The sequence below is a fragment of the Chrysemys picta genome, chromosome 1 (assembly GCF_011386835.1).
Source record: "Chrysemys picta bellii isolate R12L10 chromosome 1, ASM1138683v2, whole genome shotgun sequence".
Taxonomy (NCBI): Eukaryota; Metazoa; Chordata; order Testudines; family Emydidae; genus Chrysemys; species Chrysemys picta.
In genome coordinates, this window is record NC_088791.1 from 234,761,118 (window position 1) to 234,780,133 (window position 19,016).

General features: G+C 39.7%; 2 protein-coding genes across 4 annotated transcripts in view; one reads left to right on the plus strand and one right to left on the minus strand.

The window, feature by feature from the left end:
• The window catches only part of GABRA5 (gamma-aminobutyric acid type A receptor subunit alpha5), an 81,628-nt gene that overhangs the window by 56,525 nt on the left and 6,087 nt on the right, over positions 1 to 19,016 (minus strand). For all 3 annotated transcript variants that reach the window (XM_042840836.2, XM_005283302.5, XM_005283301.5), the window contains exons 3-5: positions 10,677 to 10,798; positions 7,978 to 8,045; positions 7,646 to 7,866 (exon numbers count right to left, since the gene is read on the minus strand). In XM_042840836.2, coding sequence (XP_042696770.1) covers positions 7,646 to 7,866; positions 7,978 to 8,045; positions 10,677 to 10,798 — 411 coding nt within the window. The remainder of the gene's footprint in view (positions 1 to 7,645; positions 7,867 to 7,977; positions 8,046 to 10,676; positions 10,799 to 19,016) is intronic.
• GABRB3 (gamma-aminobutyric acid type A receptor subunit beta3) overlaps positions 1 to 19,016 on the plus strand; it is a 259,983-nt gene that overhangs the window by 40,962 nt on the left and 200,005 nt on the right. The gene's annotated exons all lie outside the window — the stretch shown is intronic.

Consider the following 19,016-nt stretch of genomic DNA (forward strand, 5'->3'; position numbering starts at 1 on the left):
TTCCTTCTGAGTGTAAGCCAAGCTGTTTGTTTTTGACTAATGGATCCTGGTTCACAACCTTGTTCCAGAACTGTGATGGTATCACATGAGGCGAGAGAGCAACTGAGGTGCTTGAGCTGATAGCTCCCTGGTTTAAACAGGAGGACCCTGGTGACAAAGGGCTCTTGACTCTGGTTCCCCTTTGGTCTGCCAGACCCTGAATTGAATCAGTGGGAGCTGAGAGTGCTTAGCATCTTAGGAGTTTTTCAACACTTTGCAGGATTGGGTCCCTAGGAAAATCAGTTTTGTCCTGCGGTAAGGAAGCAGTTGACTGAACCTTGAGAGTGAATGAAAGGGAAGCAATGGGAGTGGGAGGGAGAGAAGAAATCCATGTGATTAAATTATTTTCAGACTTATTGAAATTGTTTTGGTTTTGTTTTGTTTGCTTATTTATTTGTTTTAATATCTGTACAGCTTTCAAAGCACTGGCCAGGCATTCTTATAAATATGAACACATATGTAAATATAGTTTCTTGTACTGAAATGAGAACAAACTACACTGATTGAACAAAAGGGATTCAATCTAGCCAATTATTGACTGAACACTGGCCCTGTCTTTCTAAAGTACAGGTCTGCTAATTACTTCCACAGTCAGGTCCATATAATGAAATCCACAGCTGTGAATTGACAATATCTGGCATGGGTCCTGCTGTGATGAATATGTAAAGAAAAACAACCAAGATTTTTGACTGAAAGAGCTCTTTTTTTTTTCAAAAGAGAAAGTTGGCCTTTACTGGGGGATTCTTGAAAAGAGCCCCATAACTCCCCATTAATTAATTGTAATATCTAACATCTATACAATATACAAATGCTTACTTTGCATTAAAATATTTCATGAAAGGGTAGATTATAAACTAAAATGTACCTGAGCATTATATTTGCAACCAATATATTTGATCTTAATGTTACATAAAATGTTTTGAGCATTGATAATTGTATCCATTCTGTAAATGGTATCAACAAATGTGGATATGCTGCCATCAAGTGGATATTTAAGTTATATATGTTCCATATTACTGAATTTTATGTGGCCTCCATGAACAATACCGATATTTGCATATTTTCATATTTGTACAAGGATAGATATGCAGTTTTTGAAATGATTATAATTTCCTAAGAACAGCTGGTCAGAAATTAAATTGTGGTTAAAAACACAGTTCTGGTACACACATTACTTTTGCACACATTTTAGCTAAAAATGCAGACTAATGCTCCCACAATTTCATTATAGAGCAGTGGTTCCCAAACTTTAACAACCTGTGAACCCCTTTCACGAAAATGTCAAGTCTCGCGAACACCCTCCTAAAAATGAATATTTCCAGGGATTTTCTCCTTTACCTGAGTATAAATTATAAAAGCAGTGATCTTGGAAATACACAATTTGTTTTTATGACATGCTTATTACATACTATTTATTATTAATTATTATCTATCATTACAGTATTTTTATTACATTATGAAAACTACAACACTCCAAGATCTCACTTTCATAGCTTGTATCACTTTGAATAAGTCTGTTATAAGACAAGGCTCCTATGTTTCATCAAGGAATATCAGATGTGAAACAGCAGGAAGGTATTTAAGAAGTCAACTCAAAGAGTTCCTCCTACACAAGCATTCAGGTCTTGAGCAGTCCAGGCAAACAACGCACGTTACAACAAAGCTTAAACTTGTTCTTCATAATAATTTTAAAAACAATATTAGCTGCCTATTTCATTTTAAAAACAGCAAAAAATATCCACCTCACTTTCCTTTTCTTATAAGGAGTCTTGAAGTTTAAATCTCCTCAGTGTGATAGATAGGCTTGCTTTGATCTGCTTCGCTCTTGGAAGTCCAGGGGCTCCGGGCTGCTGGCCCCGTACTGCCTGAGGTCCCTAGAGACAGCTCTGTCCGCCATTAGGGAATTTTTTCCCTAGAACCCCCTATAACATTTCGTGAACCCCTAGGGGTTCACGAACCCTAGTTTGGGAACCACTGTTATAGAGATTTAACACTGAAAGGTTACCAGTGCCCCTCTTCCTTTATACTCCATTCCAATTGCAAAAAATAAAAATAAATATAAAATAACCAGTTCACTTAGCTGTTTTGATTCTCTTTAGCAGGAACAAAGATTTCTTATCTGCTGTCCTCATTTTTCAAAAGCTTTATGTAACAAGTGAGCTTCACAAATGTATTTTCACATAGCTGCCTTGTGCTTTTATTTCTGGTATAATGAGATATACTAGATTTTTTTAAATTAACAGTAAAAAAATCTTGAACTTTTTTCCTGCCTTCACAAAGTTATGAAATCACTATGTAGACCATCAGAAGAAGAGATTCCTTTGTTAGCATATGTAAGTCCATTGCTCATATTAAAAATAGACACTTCAGAAATGCAGATAAAGACAATACTCCCCTCTATGGGTAGGAATAGAATTTGCAAATGAATTACATGACCTGGGTTTGTACAGTATAAACCTTATTAGCAAAAAAAGCAAATAAGACTAAACAAATGAAATTCAGCTTTCTGGTTTTTACCTCATAGAACACTGCTGTAAAGTAATTGTTCTGTGAAATCAGTCTATATGATAAATTTTGGTTTTATTGTGATGTAGAGGGACTTTGATAACATGCATGCATAGAAGCATCTTTTTAATACTTCACTGGCAAAAAGACTTAAAATAGTTCCTTTATTTCTGTCCTAGACAATATAAAATTCAATATAAAATGCAAAATTCAAACTATGTATTTTCATCATAATGAAAATATATTTCTTCAAATATTCTAAAGCAGAAAGTTTGAAACCAAAATTATCATAAAACTGCTTTTCATTTAAATAGAAGTGACTGGGTGAGTACTATTTTGCATGTGATCCTATTACTGTGTATAGGCTATTAAAATAAAGCATCATATCTGTTTGTACAATGGCACAACTTCAGGTTATAATCTAATAGAGTTTTTTCGCCTCGTATTTTGATTCACATTCTAAAGTTCTCACACTTTCAGGGTTTACCTGTTTCGCTCACATTTATGATATTCCTTGTTGTGTTCTGATTAGGGTTTTTTTTTTACAAGCTAGTCCACAACATGTGTGGGTCTCTTTTTCTCAACACATAGGTCTTTATCACTTGCTTTGTTCCATCTTTCAAATAACTATTCTGTGAAAATCCTAGCCAATAAGACTTTTCCATAGTCTCTTGCTAACCTGATTAAATACTATACATTTGGAATTCAAAAGAGATTGCAGGGCACTGCTCACACTGCTCTCTTCCTCCTCCTCCTCTTGGGTAATGATTCAGACAGCCCAAGCAGAAGGCTATGAAAGTAATTCAGATATCTCCAGCCATGGCACAGGTCCCGATTCTCCCCATATACAGATTATTGCTGCATGCAGGCTGGGAAACTCCATACATTTCCTCCCAATTCTTCCTCAGAGATGGATGGGAAAAGCCCCCCACGTTGGCAGGGGGTTGTCCCAAAAATTCACAGACCACCAAGAACATCTGGTGGAGGCCACAAGAAGCAAGGCATATCCTCATGCTGAGGCCCTGTGCCTCCACACTGCTGATAGGCCCCTGATTGGCCACTGTGATACCCCTAGACCATGAGAGTAGTGGGGAGAGGGATTTACGGTGTCTAGGAGGAGACCTATGCTAGTTAACGCTGATGCACCATTTATCTTATGCTGGTATTCACAAAAGGTTCTGCAGTGGTTACAGCAGACTATAAAACAGGAAGGGGAGTCCTCACCAGGCCAGCTGGAGGCAAGGAACTGATGCTTAGCAAAGCCAGGGTAGGGAGGGGAAGCTTCCTTCTGCTTTTAGCAGTGAGAAAGGAGCTGTGTCCTTCCCCTCCACTACCCTGACTCTATTTTATTTTCCCACCTGAGGTTTTTGGTGGGGATATAGCCATCACTTCAACCCTGCATCCCTCCCTTCTTTCTGGATTCCCAGACCCAGGACCCTGAAGAGAAGCCACAGAGCAAGAACTCACTCCTTAGCCTAGATCCACAGATTCATGCTTCCCCGACTATAGAAGCAGAGGGGTGCATCTGGCTTCAGGTTTCTTTTTGCTGATCCCTTTAGAATGGACTCCAGGTCTTTCATGTGGTTATGCCAGTAAGAAGCTTCCCAGGTTGCACTTTGATTCTGAACTTTATGGGCTAAATCTAGCCCTGATGTAATGGTGGTGGAGTTACACTGGGGTGCAATTTGTCCTCAGTTTGTTTTAACTGACTGTAGCTATGTCTACACAGCAAAGAAAAACCTGCGGCTGGCCCGCGCCAGCTGACTCTGGCTTTTGGGGCTTGGGCTGCAGAGCTCCTTCCATTGCTGTATAAATGTCTTGGCTCAGGTTGGAGCCCAGCTCTGGGACCCTGTTATGTGGGAGGGTCCCAGAGCCCAGGCTCCAGCTCAAGTCCCGAAGTCTACATAGCAATGAAACAATTCCGCAGCCTGAACCCCACAAGCCCAAGTCAGCTGGCACAGACCAGCCACAAGTGTCTAGTTGCTGTGTAGACCTAGCCATAGAGACAAGGTAGATGAGGTAATATTTTTTATTGGACCAACTTCTGTTAGTGCAAGGTCCAAGCTTTTGAGCTACAGAGAGCTCTTCTTCAGGTCTGGGGAAGAAAATCAGAGTGTCTGAGCTAGTGACAGGTTGTTAAGCATATGCCATGGGATAACACATGTGGTAGGCAGTCACTTTAAAGGAAGTGGGCAATTGACAATTAGATTGGTATGCATAAGGTGGTTGAAGTAGATAATTAGGAGTAGCAGGCAGTGTGGTGTGTTACAAACTGTTATAATGAACCATAAAATCAGTGTCCCTGTTGAGTCCATAGTTTTTTGGTGTCTAGCAAAGTTATGAATTTAAGTGCCCAGGGTCACCTTTTGTAGTTGTTCTGCAGGTGTCCTTTGAGGATGAGGACTGAGAGGTCAGATATAGAGTGATCACTTTGTGAAAAGTGTTCACCCACATTTGATAGGGTTTTTTTGCCATTTATCATTTTTCTGTGTGAGTTCATTCGAGAGTGAAGTGATTGTCTTGTTTCGCCAACATAGTTGTTATTGGGGTATTTAGTGCACTAGATGAGGTACACCATATGTTGTGATAGGCATGTGTATGACCCATGAATCTTGAAAGGTGTGTTGTGGGAGTATTGATCATTGTAGCAGTGGAGATATGTCTGCAGGTTCTGCATCTGTTGTTCTGGCAGGGTCTGGTGCCACTTTGAGTCGGTGTGTCTTGGTCTGTAGGAAGCTAACTTTTGATAATGAGCTTGGTGACATTGGAGGGTTTGTTTGAAGGCCAGAAGAGGGGGTTCAGGAAAGATTTCTTTCAGCATGTGATCCCCATCGAATGTGGGTTTTAATGGTTTGATGATACCTCATATGGGTTCCAGTGTGGGGTAGTAAGTGACAGCTAGGACTGTGTCATCAGTGGGGTTTTTTCCCCTCCTGTATTGAAGCAGGTGGCCCTTTCCATGAGATCATGGAAACAGGTGCATCTTTAGCATTTTGCAATAAGTTCCGGGCAAATTTCCCATGAGAAGTTCAGACCCTTTGTTGTTTAAAAATGGAAATTTCTCTATGGAGAATTCTCTGCCAATGCCCACAATGAGTTAAGAGCTCTGGGTTGGGTGTAACTTTACCCACTGACACACATTGTGCTTTCTCCTTATCACACTTTTGAAATTTGACATTTTATAGCTATTAGTCATTTCTTTAGGAATTAGCTACTACATATTATTTCTACCATTGAAATCTACCTCAGAAATGCCCAATTATGAAAGAGTTGACACTCTTAATGTAGCACAGTGCCTTAGAGACATCTTGATCTGATTATGTATTACACAGACACTCTCCTGGCCTAGAATTCAGTAGGATGCCACATACAATAGGATGACACGACTGTTTTATTTGAAATTTTAAAATTATCATCAAGTTGAAAGTAGGCTGTTTAAAAAGAGATGGATTCCATTCCCTATTATGATATATATGGTAAAATTATTTCTGCTCCTTCCTTCCCTCTTTCCCCATAACATCAGAAATTATTTTACATTGTTGAGCTACATGGACTTTGTGGGCTTTTCTGTAGCCTGGAAGAAAACCATGTGACTGGCAATCCAGGTAGCCTTAACTTGCTGTCTGAACTGAAGCAGTCAGAAAGAGTTAACTCAATGTCCTAAATGTTGTAAAACAAATGCTCTCTCAAGTACCACATGCTAGCTGTAAACTTGTGATTTTCTCCCACGCAACAGAAGGTACCTAGCTTGGCTCCATGTAGACCGTAAGCTTGACTCTGACTTTATATACACCAGTGTCTATTAGGAGCAAGTGCACGGCAGTCAATGGAGTTCCACCAGGATAATCTCAGTGTCAGTGAAACCAGAATTACGGCCTGCCCCTTTAATACAGTTTGGAAACTTGGATTTCTTTTGCAACTATTGTAAACACACATACACACACAGTTTGTTGTTTTTAATGTCCCCCAGTTTGTTTCAGGACATCCCATTGAGATCACTACAATGATAATCCATGTCAAAAAGAACAGCAATGAGGAATAGAGAAAGTCAGGGGAGTTACCGAACCATAGTGTCTCTATGGGATTGGTTATTTAGTTGTGCTGTTTTGTTTAAAATACCTTTATTTCAGTACAAAGTCTTTTTTCTTTTTCTTTTTAAATTCCTAGTCATTTCTAGATCTTTCCGTTCTTTTCAAAGAAGAGTTATGAAGCAGGGATTTAGGCGTTGCTTAGATTTGGCAGATATTCATATGTGATAAGCTTAGGATAAACACTTTCTTCTCTATTTTTTTAAATCTCTTTTTAAGTGCTGTCCATATGACTACACTCTCAATGAAAGTCCTATAACAGATACAAAGCAGTCTTAATTACTGCAGATGAATTATTTATAATGAACAAAGCAGGCTCCAATAATGTAGGAGTTGTTCTAGGAGAATTTGAAAAAAAGCAGGTCATGCTTTAACATCACTGATATAATATCTAGGTTAAGAATTGATGAGGCTTCATAATATCATCAGATCAGATAAGAAGCAGGGCCCTGAAAAGTTCAGACACAGATCTGATTCTCAAAGACTAAAAAATGTACCAGCTTTGTCTTAAAAGTGCACTTGTTAAATAGCTTTGTAATGCCCTATCTGCTGCCTGCAAGGCTTTATTCCAGTGATGGCTTGTCCTTTAGCTAAATTAGAACTAGAAACAAACAGAAGCTTTAAAAGTTCAAGATGTACTATACCAGAGACAGATTTATCTTTCTGGTCGTAAAGACAGCTCTCTCACATCACATCAGCAGAGCAGTTGAAATCAAAAATAATAGGAGAGTACAGACCTACATAAAACAGTAGGACTGAATCATCTACTCCACAGAGAATATGCATTCCATTTCACCAAAGAAAATATTTCAGCATTAGCATTGTTCAGAAGCTGCAAATTAATTAGTAGTTGTAGGCAGCGATTATGCTTTCCATTTTCTCTTGATATTCTCATAAAAATGTGCAAAAAGTCTACTTTATTTATTCTATTGTGAGAAAAATCTGACATTCCAAATAAGTAATTGTAAACCTACTAGGGAGTCAGAATAAAAAGAAATCAGAAAAGTCTTTACCTCATGGTATAGAGTAGAGTGCCATCATCTTCAAGGCGTAGAAGTTTGTTCGGTGTTGTCATGTTGTGAGCTATAGATTTTTTACCATTATGGAAGAAAGTGTCTGGGGTCCAGATCTTGCTGGCAAGCAGATTGTTAAGAGGGAGGCGTTGCATCGGTCCTTTGAATCGAAGTCTTTCATCTTTCCAGCTTTGTCGGAAAAAAACATCAATCGTGTATTCCTGACATAAAGAACCAGTCGTTAATAATGTGTCTCAAAAGAAATAATCATTTTTACAGTTATTTTAACAACAGAAATAATACTGATTTAGGATTCATATGCTATAACCTACCATTTCTGTGTCTGACACTGGACCAAAACTGGTAACATAGATGTCTGTTTTCACCTGAGTTATTCTCTCTATAACAAAGAGACACAGACCCTGAATCAGTAATTGCTATAACAAACAAATATACACTCTGGATGTATTTCTTTTTCTAGTAATAACCACATTTGCTATCTTAGGCCAGGATTTTCTAAGAAACCAAAAATATTGAAATTCAGTGGGATTTGGGTGTCTAACTCTTTGGCTCCTTTGACAATCCCAGCCTTAATGGTTTTTTAAGCATGGGATTTTCAGAAGATTTTAAGTGAGCTAGGAGCCCAAGTCCGATTTTTTTTTCATTGGTGTCATAGTGGTGAGAGTAGGCTTAGAAAGTCTTCTAAAATACAAAATACATGAACATTAATAAATATTAATTGAATGTAACTCTGCCCTACAGACATGTATGAAAGGCCCGATTCCTGAAAGGCATTGCTATACCCCTTTGGAAATCAATTACACCAATGCAAAATCAGAACGGTAGCATTGTACATACACAGCATACTTACATCACACTGATGTAAGTAACTAAACCAGAAACAGGGCAATAGTGAATCAGGCCCTAAATGCTTATCCTAATGAGTGTAAAATCTATATCGACAATCCACTGCACAAACAAGGGAAGAGACAGTTGAAACATTAAGCAGTGTGTAAGAATGGTGAAATACACAATGCGGTCTGTTAGTTCCATGAGTTTCATTTGGATTTATCTTTTTTAACTTGTTTTGTGGTTATGACGTTCAGCCATGGGATTATTAATACTTCTCTGCAGAGAGGATTATGGTTCAAAGACATTTTGGAAATATTGCTTTTTAAGAAGGGACTTGGACAGATGGTGGGCCAAGTCCAAGAGAAGGGGTTCCAGGAATAGGAGCTGTGTGGATGAATGCCTGAGAGAGAAAGAGAAAACAGCTAGTAGAACACCTTGATCAGTGTGAGGGGGGAGCAAAAGGATAAAAGAGCAGAGAAGTGAGTGGAAGCCAGGCTGTAAAAGGTCTTGGAAAGTAGAACAGGGAGATTAAACCTGTGCAGAAGGTGAGGAGAAGCCAGAGAAGAAATGTATAGAGGGCCTGGACAAGGTCAGAGTAGCAGGGATGATGGATGTAATTTTAAATACTCACATTTTAAAATAGCAGATATAGGTGCTACACAGCAGGTGTACAAATACAGTTTCATCACATCTAGCTGATCATAGAAAAGGGTATTTTTTAATTTTTACCTTTTCTAGAGATTTTTGTTACTCACACTATAAAATATGTTTGATTTATTCTGCACGACTTGTACATGTTATTTCCCAGTTGTGGAACTTAAAATATTTAGAAAGGTGAAGTCAGGCATCACATTGCAAGGAAGGATTATCAAAAGGAAAAACAAAAACCTATTCAACTACAGAAACCCTTAATGGTGATTAGAAGAATATGTGTCACGGGCCAGCCTGATCCAAACCCGATTTGAATCCAATAAGAGTGACTGGAAAGACTTCAATGGGCTTTAGAGAGGGCCCTCTCTTCAGGGAGACTGGATTGTCTTAGGCCGCACACAGCTAACTAAATCCTTTTTTTTTTTCAGGGACTAGGGTATCAGATAAGATCCATAGTGTTACTGATGCAGGGGTTTTCACATTTTACGAGAAGTAATGTGATGGTCTCACAGTGGAGCTGCCCATGCAGCCCTTATTCAGGTAAGACTCTCATTGACTTGAAAGAGAGAGTTGCCTGAGTGAGGATCAGGCCCATTATGTCAGGATTGGGCCCTGACTGAAGATTACTAAATACCGATACAATCTGCAATGAAGTGCCTTATTGCTGCAAAATATAATTCTTTCAACAGGGTTATTTTAAATTTGTATTAATCTATTGTGTAAGGAGGCTGTGCTGTTTGATAGAGATAATTTTGTACAGTACACATAGTATATATTCACTTGACATATTTTTTTCAATGAGGTCTACCAGAGACAAATAACCATTTTACCACACTGGAAATGTTATCAGTGTGGCAGACCACTCCAAGCAGCATTGGATTCTGCCCACCTATATTAAGGTGAAACACCTCTGTGGTTTGCTTTATTGTAATGTATAACAATACACGTAAAATATACCATACCGTTTTAAGAGCCAAATGCAAATAACTGAGTAAGGCTGCCCTCATTCAAAGCACAGTTAAAAGCAGTCTTTGTGGCTTGCTTCAGCTAAGGCCAATGCAAAGGTATGAAGTCCCAATAGCTCATTTCAGCCATGTTCCAGAGGAAAAGGACCCCCTGTTTCTCCTCCCAAATGTAGTCTTCTAGAAATTGACTGACCCATCCATCCATCCCTCTTCGGCTGACAGCACATCCCTCTTATATTGTCTGTTAAGTAGGGATTAATTAATTGCCCACAGTTGGCTCAGTCTGCGATGCTATGAATCCCTACAGTCAAGTCAAGCAGCAAGGGTCCTTCTAGCAAGAAGGAGAGTCCTCTCACCAACTTCTGGATGGTATCTTATTCCCCATCACAATCAGCCATTTGTTTACAAAGGCTTTGTTCTATATCCATTTGGTTAGGTAGACAGAGCATGTACATTTAACAGGTTTGTTCCACTGCCATATATTCATTTTACGTAGGCTTCACTGTAGTAATTACACAAGAGTGACATTAACTGAGGCAATAGCAATAGAAATTCTACTGTACCTCCCAGTCCTGGGCGCAATCTATTATCATAGCCATCCAGTAGGCCATCCAAGATCCTGGTGAATATGGTAATATTATCGTTGGTGTCATCTTTCCCTGAAGCTGTTGGCATTAGTGAGAAGCTGTTTTAAATAAATAAATAAATAAATAAATAAAGGGAACAGATTAAAAGCTGTGCCAGTCTCAGAGGGATCCATGGGGATTGGAGACCAAATCCCTCTTCCCTCTGATTTTCCACCCTCTCCTGTAGTCTGAAGTATTCAGATGAAATTCTGCAATGTGAACTGTGTGGTTTTCCTCTATTCCTCCTGCCCCTCCTCTGCTTCTGCTTTTTGCTTTGCTGCTGGTAGTGACATATCTTGCTGTATGAGAAATCTCAGAAAATTAAAAGATGAACAAGTGGCTGCTATTAAGTCATAGAATCATAGGGTTGGAAGGGACCTCAGGAGGTCATCTAGTCTAACCCCCTGCTCAAAACAGGACCAATCCCCAGACAGATTTTTATCCCAGTTCCCTAAATAGCCCCCTCAAGGATTGAACTCACAATCCTGGGTTTGGTAGGCCAATGCTCAAACCTCTGAGCTATTTCCCCCATGGCAAAACTCCCCTTTACTTCAATGGAGCCAGGATTTCACCCCAAATCGCCTTGGTTTCTCAAAAGCACAGCACAGAATAAACAATTCTTCTACTCCCCTCCTTGTTTTCATCAGTCGGTCTTCCCTTGCATTGAGCAAACAACAGGTATACATTGTGGACCTGATTCCACAGCCATTAGGTCGAATCATGCATTCCTTGTTCACTATAAAGTCTCATAGACTTCAGTAGACATGTCTAAATACTTCAGGCATGGTGGCCCTTTAAACAAGCAACCCCCCCCCCCCATTTCTTTAACTGTCTGCTCAAGTACTGCAGGATCAGGCCCCAGATGCTCTATGTCAGTTTACAGACAAAGCACACCTAACCCTGTGTCCAGGGCATAAAGAAGGAAGCTATGTTAACTTCTTTTCAGGATTTTTAGAATGAAGAATATGTTACTAAAGACAATGAAAATATGGGGTCCCAAGGAGAAATGGCTGGAATATTTTCACTGAAACATCTTTTTGTTTTGGTAAACAAAATATTGTTCACCAAAATGTTTTGCCTAAAAATTTTTCATTTCTTGTCAAATGTTTGTGTTTTTTTTTTAATAAAAAAAAACAGAACTCAAATATTTTTCAGTAAGAATTTTTACCCAAGACTGTTTTTGAAAATGGAAAAGACATTTTATTTTTATATGCCTGAGTTGGGTAAAAAGAGCTCTGCCAGAGGATTCCCCAGTGTAGGCACTTGACGAACCTTCTTACAAGCCATGATATAGGGGAGCATTCAGGGTGGGAGGGCAGCTGGGGGCCGGGGGGCGGGGGGCAGTTCAGTGTAGGGACCGTAGCAGGTAGTGCTATGGAGATTCCCAGAAATGCTAGAGCCCACAGGGCAGCCCTGGGAGGCTGCTGTAACTTGGGCCCTGAGAGCTAAGTTACGCTAGAGGCCTCTGCAGCCCCTTATCAGGAGAGTGCAAAGCCTTGAAGCCCCCTTTACACCCTTCCCCCTGGGTTCTTAGAGGCACCGCACTGAATCTCATCCCTTGCCCAAGCCACAAGACCATCCAACCACTCTATGCTCTCCAGGTTAATTTAACTCCCAGTTCTGTCTCTTATGACCACATCTGCTCCATTGGCCAGTAACTCACTGAGGTGGATAGTGCACTGCAAATGATCAACTAAAATAATACGGCAGCTGCACCTTCAGTTTAGTTGAAAACAACATCCTAGTGAATGGAGGTAGGTAACAGAAGTGACAGAGGTACTAACTATTCAGCTGGCATTGCAGACGCAGAAGGAAAATCCCAGAAGCCCGTTTAAAACATTTAATCAGTTTCTTTTTCCCAACTGCAGCAAAAGGACATATTCAATTATTTCTCCTGATAGATGGAAAGATGAAATTGCCCTTTTTAAAAAGGAGATCCTAAGACCATTAAGGTTCATTATTTTCTAACTCACTTGTATCCCCAGCCCTTACCCTGGTCTCTGGTGAAGGAATTAAATTACACATTAAACAGTTTAATATATTATCAGAATTGTTAGATTTTAAAGCTATCTCAAAAAAGGGAAGTCAAGATGCTAGTTCAGAAAAGTAAGACTTCTTTTGGTACCTGGCCAACTGAATTTCTTCAGGAGAGTGACCATAAACGACCTTCTATTTATTACACAAACTATTAATTTGTCTCTGTGGTCTGGGGTAATTCCAATCCTACTGGAAACCCCATTCTTAAAAAAGAAAGCAAGAAAGAAAAGCAGCTTTGGAATCTAAAATATTTTTCAGTGTCTAATTTACCCTTTCTTGTGAAAGTGCTTGAAAAGACTGTTGTCAAGTAACTACCAGTATATCATCACCTTATCACAAACAATCTGTCAGTGTTAACTGTCAGGCTTTGGACCAAATTGCAACAGAGACAGTGATGCTTAAAACTGTGAATGATTTACCTTTCAATGTGAATGACTGAGCATCTTTAGGGAGTTATAAAGTTTTGCATTGCTGGACATTTCTGCTGCTTTTGATGGCCTCAATTATGCTAAACTGATTGCAATATTAAATTGGTTTGACAAGAAGTATACTTGCTTGGTTTTGCTCATGTTTATTTGATCTTAAGCAGTTTGTCTCTTTTGCTTTTATCGGTAATTCTTTTACGGTCTCTTTCCTGGGTCCACTGTCATTCCAAAACCAAAATTCTTTCTTTACCAACAATTAAAGTTGCTCAGTGACAATAACCTGCTTAGCTATTACATCATTTATAAAACTCAAGTACTTAAAAGGATGGAAATGAAGGCTGAAGCAGTTTTCACAGTACCCATAAACACATTCTCACCAAATATAAAAAAAATGTATATTTCATTGTAAAATTACAACCTTAACTCTGATCCAAAGTAAATGATTTTTTCATTAGCAATCTCAAAATATAAACTGCACACCAGACCTTTCTGCAAAATATAAAACTGTTTGCATGTCTATGTTTGCAGTGTTGTTGTAGCTGTGTTGGTCCCAGGGTATCACAGAGAAGGGGGGGGGGGGAATCTTTTATTTCTCTTTCACCAACAGAAGATGGCCCAATAAAAGATATAACCTCACCCTCCTTGTCTCTCTACATGTATATGTGGCAGATATTGCAACCCCATGTAGTATCTTTGGGGAGCATTGTATTAAATTTAGGAATGGTTTATGTATGAATGTCCCCTACTCTATAGAGATGGGAGTAGGGGCCACCACAGCTCCACCATGGACTAACAACAGTGGGGTTTGGTTAAGGCAAGTTGCTGAGACCCTAAACAGCTCCAGTGAGGTACCACCACTATGAGATGGCTTGCATACACTGGTTCCAACTGCGTTTTCCAGAGACCAAGAGATGAAGAAAGAACCTGGGATATATAAAGGCTGAGTTTAAACAGATTCAGGATCTTCCATTTGCTTCAGCAAATGGACAGGACCTTTGGTCCTAAGGGGACCTCAGCCTTTGCTGAAGGGGTAGAAGGGATGCTGGCCTATCAGACTCCCCATGCGGAAGATGGGTAGTTTTCTGGTATGTTAGTAAGTATGTCGGAACTTTTTTAGATATTTTCTCTGTGATGCTTTTATCCAAAGAATAAATGTACTTTGCAGAGAAAGAGTTGTGTGGTAATGTGTAACTGTTGGCACACACTGGTCATATCCTCATAGAACAAGCTAAGCACAGGCATTGGCTTGCTGGGGATATCACAGTACAGTATATGCCAGGGGAATGTGTAGCCTTAAAACCTCTGATTAGTAGGGAAAGAAATGTGGGTTTCCCCACCAAAGAGAGGTAACGACTGGGAGCCTGAAACCTTAAATGGGTGCCCTTAAAGGACTACAGAGGAGGAATACAGGTGCAGCTAACTCTGCAACTGTGACAGTATACCTCAGTGACAAATGTTGATCAGTATCAAATGTGTATTACTACAGTCTTCCTGTCATCCAGTATTCCATGCCTCCTTTGGATGAAGTGATCCCAAAAACATGGATTAGATTGCTGCTGCACAGAAGCAGCACAGATTTTTAAGAAGATGATATAAGCTTAGTCCCTTTCACCAAAAGACTTTTGCCAAGTCCCCAATTCCTATTGCATTCATTCCACAGCTCAACATTTTTACTGGTAGTTCTACAGATACAGAAGCATTGCACTTTTTTTTTTTTCAGACGGTCTTTCAAGGTTAAGAATGTAAAAAGGGAAGTTAGGAATAGGCTGTGAGTGGACAAAGGTGGAAAATAGGGTCATTTTCCCCAATGGATTAGCATTCCTTGTGAATGAACAGGCATCCATGTACCATGCTATTATATATAGGGTTACCAGATAGCAACTGTGAAAAACGGGATGGGGTGGGGGGTAATAGGTGCCTATATAAGAAAAAGTCCCAAAAAACAGGACTGTCCCTTTAAAAATGGGAGAAATGGTCATGCTAATTATATAGAGAAAAACTGAAGGAATTAGGAAAAGAGAAACAAAAACAATGAAATGCCTGATTCAGAGGAAGAATTAAAAGAGCTATGTATGTATTTGCTCCAAAGCCCATGGGAGTCTCTTCAAGGGGCTTTGGATCAGGCCCTATGAGAACATGAGGGAGAACTGACAACTGTCTATAAGTGCTAGAAGCATGATGACCCCAGGGAGATTTTGAAATTCAAAAAAATAAATTTTGTTTAAAGTTGTAGAGCATAACCAGGAATAATGTGAAGGAGAGGTAAAATGAGACTGAATTTCATGAAAATCAACTGAATGATGAGAGCTACTAGATTGTGGAGTAGTATCTCATGGAGAACAAAGGAAACCCCTTTGATTAAGATATGTAAAAGTAGACTGGATAAAAAACCCAGAAAATATATAGTAGAGAAAAAATCCTTGCATTGGTAGGGGGCTAGAGTTAGTAGGGCTCATATTTTTCTCACTTAACTCTGATTAAAACTGTTAGTTGATGGTTAATAACACCAACTTATTTCCTCTCAGCTGTATTTCAGAAAACCAAAGATATCCCCTTTGCTCAATTGGAGGGGCATTCTGATTGACTTGAGGCCTTATGTGTGAAGGGCATAATGCAGTGATGAAGTCAGCCTTCTACTACTTGAGAGATTTCCAAATTCTTTCCTTTTCTCTTCTGAGGTAGAGACTGTGCCTCTCTGCCTCTAGGATAAATCACTGTCAAGTTTTAGGGCTGGAGACAGCTGGTGGAGAATTACCCCCTTTATGTAGGGAAACTCCCTTCACTGGTGGGAAGCTGGCAGCAGCAGCTCTGCTACATCCTCTGCTAATCACCCCCTCCTAATCCCAGAGCAAGGAAAGAGAAGGGGTGTATCAGGAGGAGTATGATTAGGAGGGGGCATCATACTATGACTTATCCTCTACTGATACAAGGTTAGAGTAGGCCCCCTGCTGGTTCTAACTTTTACCCTGGCTGAAGATCAGGGAGTTGATGCATCCATCACTCTCTACTGCCTGAATTTATTGGAAAAGCAGGGTCTTAATTACTGGCATTCCAAATTGCTTGATTAATAGTAGAACTGGTTGAAAAATGCAGAAAAAATGTTGACTTTCTGATTAAAATGTTTGACCAGCTCCAATTAACAGTTTTCTAAACGCAGAAAGAGTCGACAGCAAGCTGGGCTGATTGCAGATAGGATCACCTCACTTCTCAGCTTGCACCAACAGTACTGGTTCCCAGTCAGATTTTTATTAGCTAAAAGATATTTTTGGTCACTCATAAAGTGAGCCTTTTCCAAATAACAGCTAAATTAATCTTTTGAGGGCATGATACTGCAAGATGCTCAGCTGCACCCAAGAAGCAACAGATACCTCACAAGATAAGACATTGAATAAGTGACTCCTCGTTCTATGGGATGCCAGCTATGGTCAACTGACACAGTTCATCTTATGCTTCACTCCTGAAATGTGCTGCTCTGGAGAACCTTTCCGCTGTCCTCGACCCCCAGTGACATCAGAAACATGCCCACCTTTTGTTTGTTCTGCGACAAACTGATACTGTATTTCTTGCACACTCAAAACACTTATTGAGCTCAGTGGAAGTTTTGGGTGCACAAGGAATGAAAAATCAGACCCTTTGTCTAATTTGTATCTGTTTGCTTTTACTGTAATAGATTTTTTACTATTCATTAACATCATAGTACTGATTAATTTTTAATTTCAGCAAAATTGTAAAGCATCTTAAGATAGCTCAGTACAGTAAGGTATTATAAAACTTATGGTCTAATTCTAGCAAGCTTGAAGTCTGCTTGACTTGCATTACACTACACCTCAACCTCGATATAACGCTGTCCTCAGGAGCCAAAAAATCTTACCGTGTTATAGGTGAAACCGCTTTGAACTTGCTTTGATACGCCGGCGTGTGCAGCCCTGCCCCCCCCCAGAGCACTGCTTTACCGCGTTATATCAGAATTCGTGTTATATCGGGTCGCGTTATATTGGGGTAGAGGTGTATTTATGCAGAACAAGGCTCATAAATCGCTGTTATGTGAACAATGCTGGGTTGGGGGGTTTTGTATTCTGGTCTTCTTTGATCTATATCTCTGAATTTTAATTTTGTGACCTTTTTTAATGACACCATGTAACTATGTTTACAGTTCTACACCTCACTTTTCCCCCATGGCTTAATGTTGTATATAATTCTCAGCAGTCATTCCATATTTATGATAGCCCAGAATTACAGCTGAGATTTTGCTTTTGCTGAGATTTTAAAAACCATCTGGGGGATTTAGATACATAATTCCCATTTATTTCAGTGGGTATTACGTGTCTTAGTCTCCTAGGAAGATTTGAAAATCACAGCCTTCATCTACAACTTCTTTTTGTATTTTGGTTTTTAATCTTTGTCCATTATACCAAAATGACAGCCACTTTTCCTTAATGTATTACAATTAAACACACTAAAATGTAGCACTGCAAACCATACCTAAATGATCCTAAAACGTTACAGTACCGTCTATTGGCAATAATAAGTAACTGTGGCAATCAAAGGGCTACTACTGTTTCTATACCAGCCTAATATTTTATCTGAATTCAGTACCTTTTTATCCTGAAGCATCCCAAAGCACCTAAACTATACACTGACATTGCAGCTGCTTGTAAGGCAGAATTACTTAGATACACTGCACCACCTTTTGCCCCCACACTGCTGCATGAGCGGAGTGACAATTTGACCTTACGGCAGCACTTGAATTCTGTAGGGCTAACAGTGGAGTGGATTAGAGCTATTTACCTCTACAAGCCTAGGGTAAATTATTGGATCACAAAAGGAAAAAAATGGTATTGTAGAGTCGCATTTTAGTACTTAATAGCTATTTGATTAACTCATGGAATCAAATGTCCCAATTTGGCAGGACTGTCTCTCTCTGTTTATATGGTACAGGCCTTACAACTCAGGTGAGTTGCAGGTCACAACTGAAGTGCACTGGCAAAACTTTGCGATGAATCCTGCCTGAGGCTTATTTCTATCCATTATTTTTTCCTGTTTTTAGCCACTGCACTTAGACCCTGTCTTCAAAGAGCAACAAATCCACACTTCTTTGTTAAAGGGAATACCATGCAGAAGTTAAAGGACTGAATATTATCCAAGAAAACATGGCTAATGCTAACTTATTGCATGCTTTCCTGCTTACTGTACCAGTGAAGTGAAAGGGCCGAGACCTCAAGGTTGCAATCCTAGAATGTTTCTCAAAATGGTAAAATTTTAACAAATTACCACCATGTTTGTAGAGCCAAACTATCACTGTCTAATTTCTTTCCATTTCTATAATAAACTAAGGTACATATTCACAAAAGGACGTAGTCACCTAACTATCACTTTAGGCACTTAAATCCCACAACCAGGCCCCTCTGAGATTCACAAACACTCTGCTCAACTATCTCTGAACCCCAAAGGCGCCTCGCTCACTCAGCGCCAAAATTTTTGCAGTACAAGTTCCCTTGGCACCAATGTTTCTGCTGCTGAGCACGTGCACTGTACCCTTATGCTAGATATCCAGACACCTAAGGCTTAGATCAATGCAGAAACCAGGGGAAGCTAGGCATTACTCGCTTTCAGGGCCTGATCCAGTTAGCATGCTCAGACCTTGCCTACTGGCAGGGCCGGCTCCAGCTTTTTTGCCGCCCCAAGCAGCGAAGCGGGAAAAAAAAAAAAGAAAAAAAAAGATAAAGCCGCGATCGCAGGCAATTCTGCGGCGAGTCCTTTGCTCCAAGAGGGACTGAGGGACCCACCGCCGAATTGCCGCCAAAGACCTGGACGT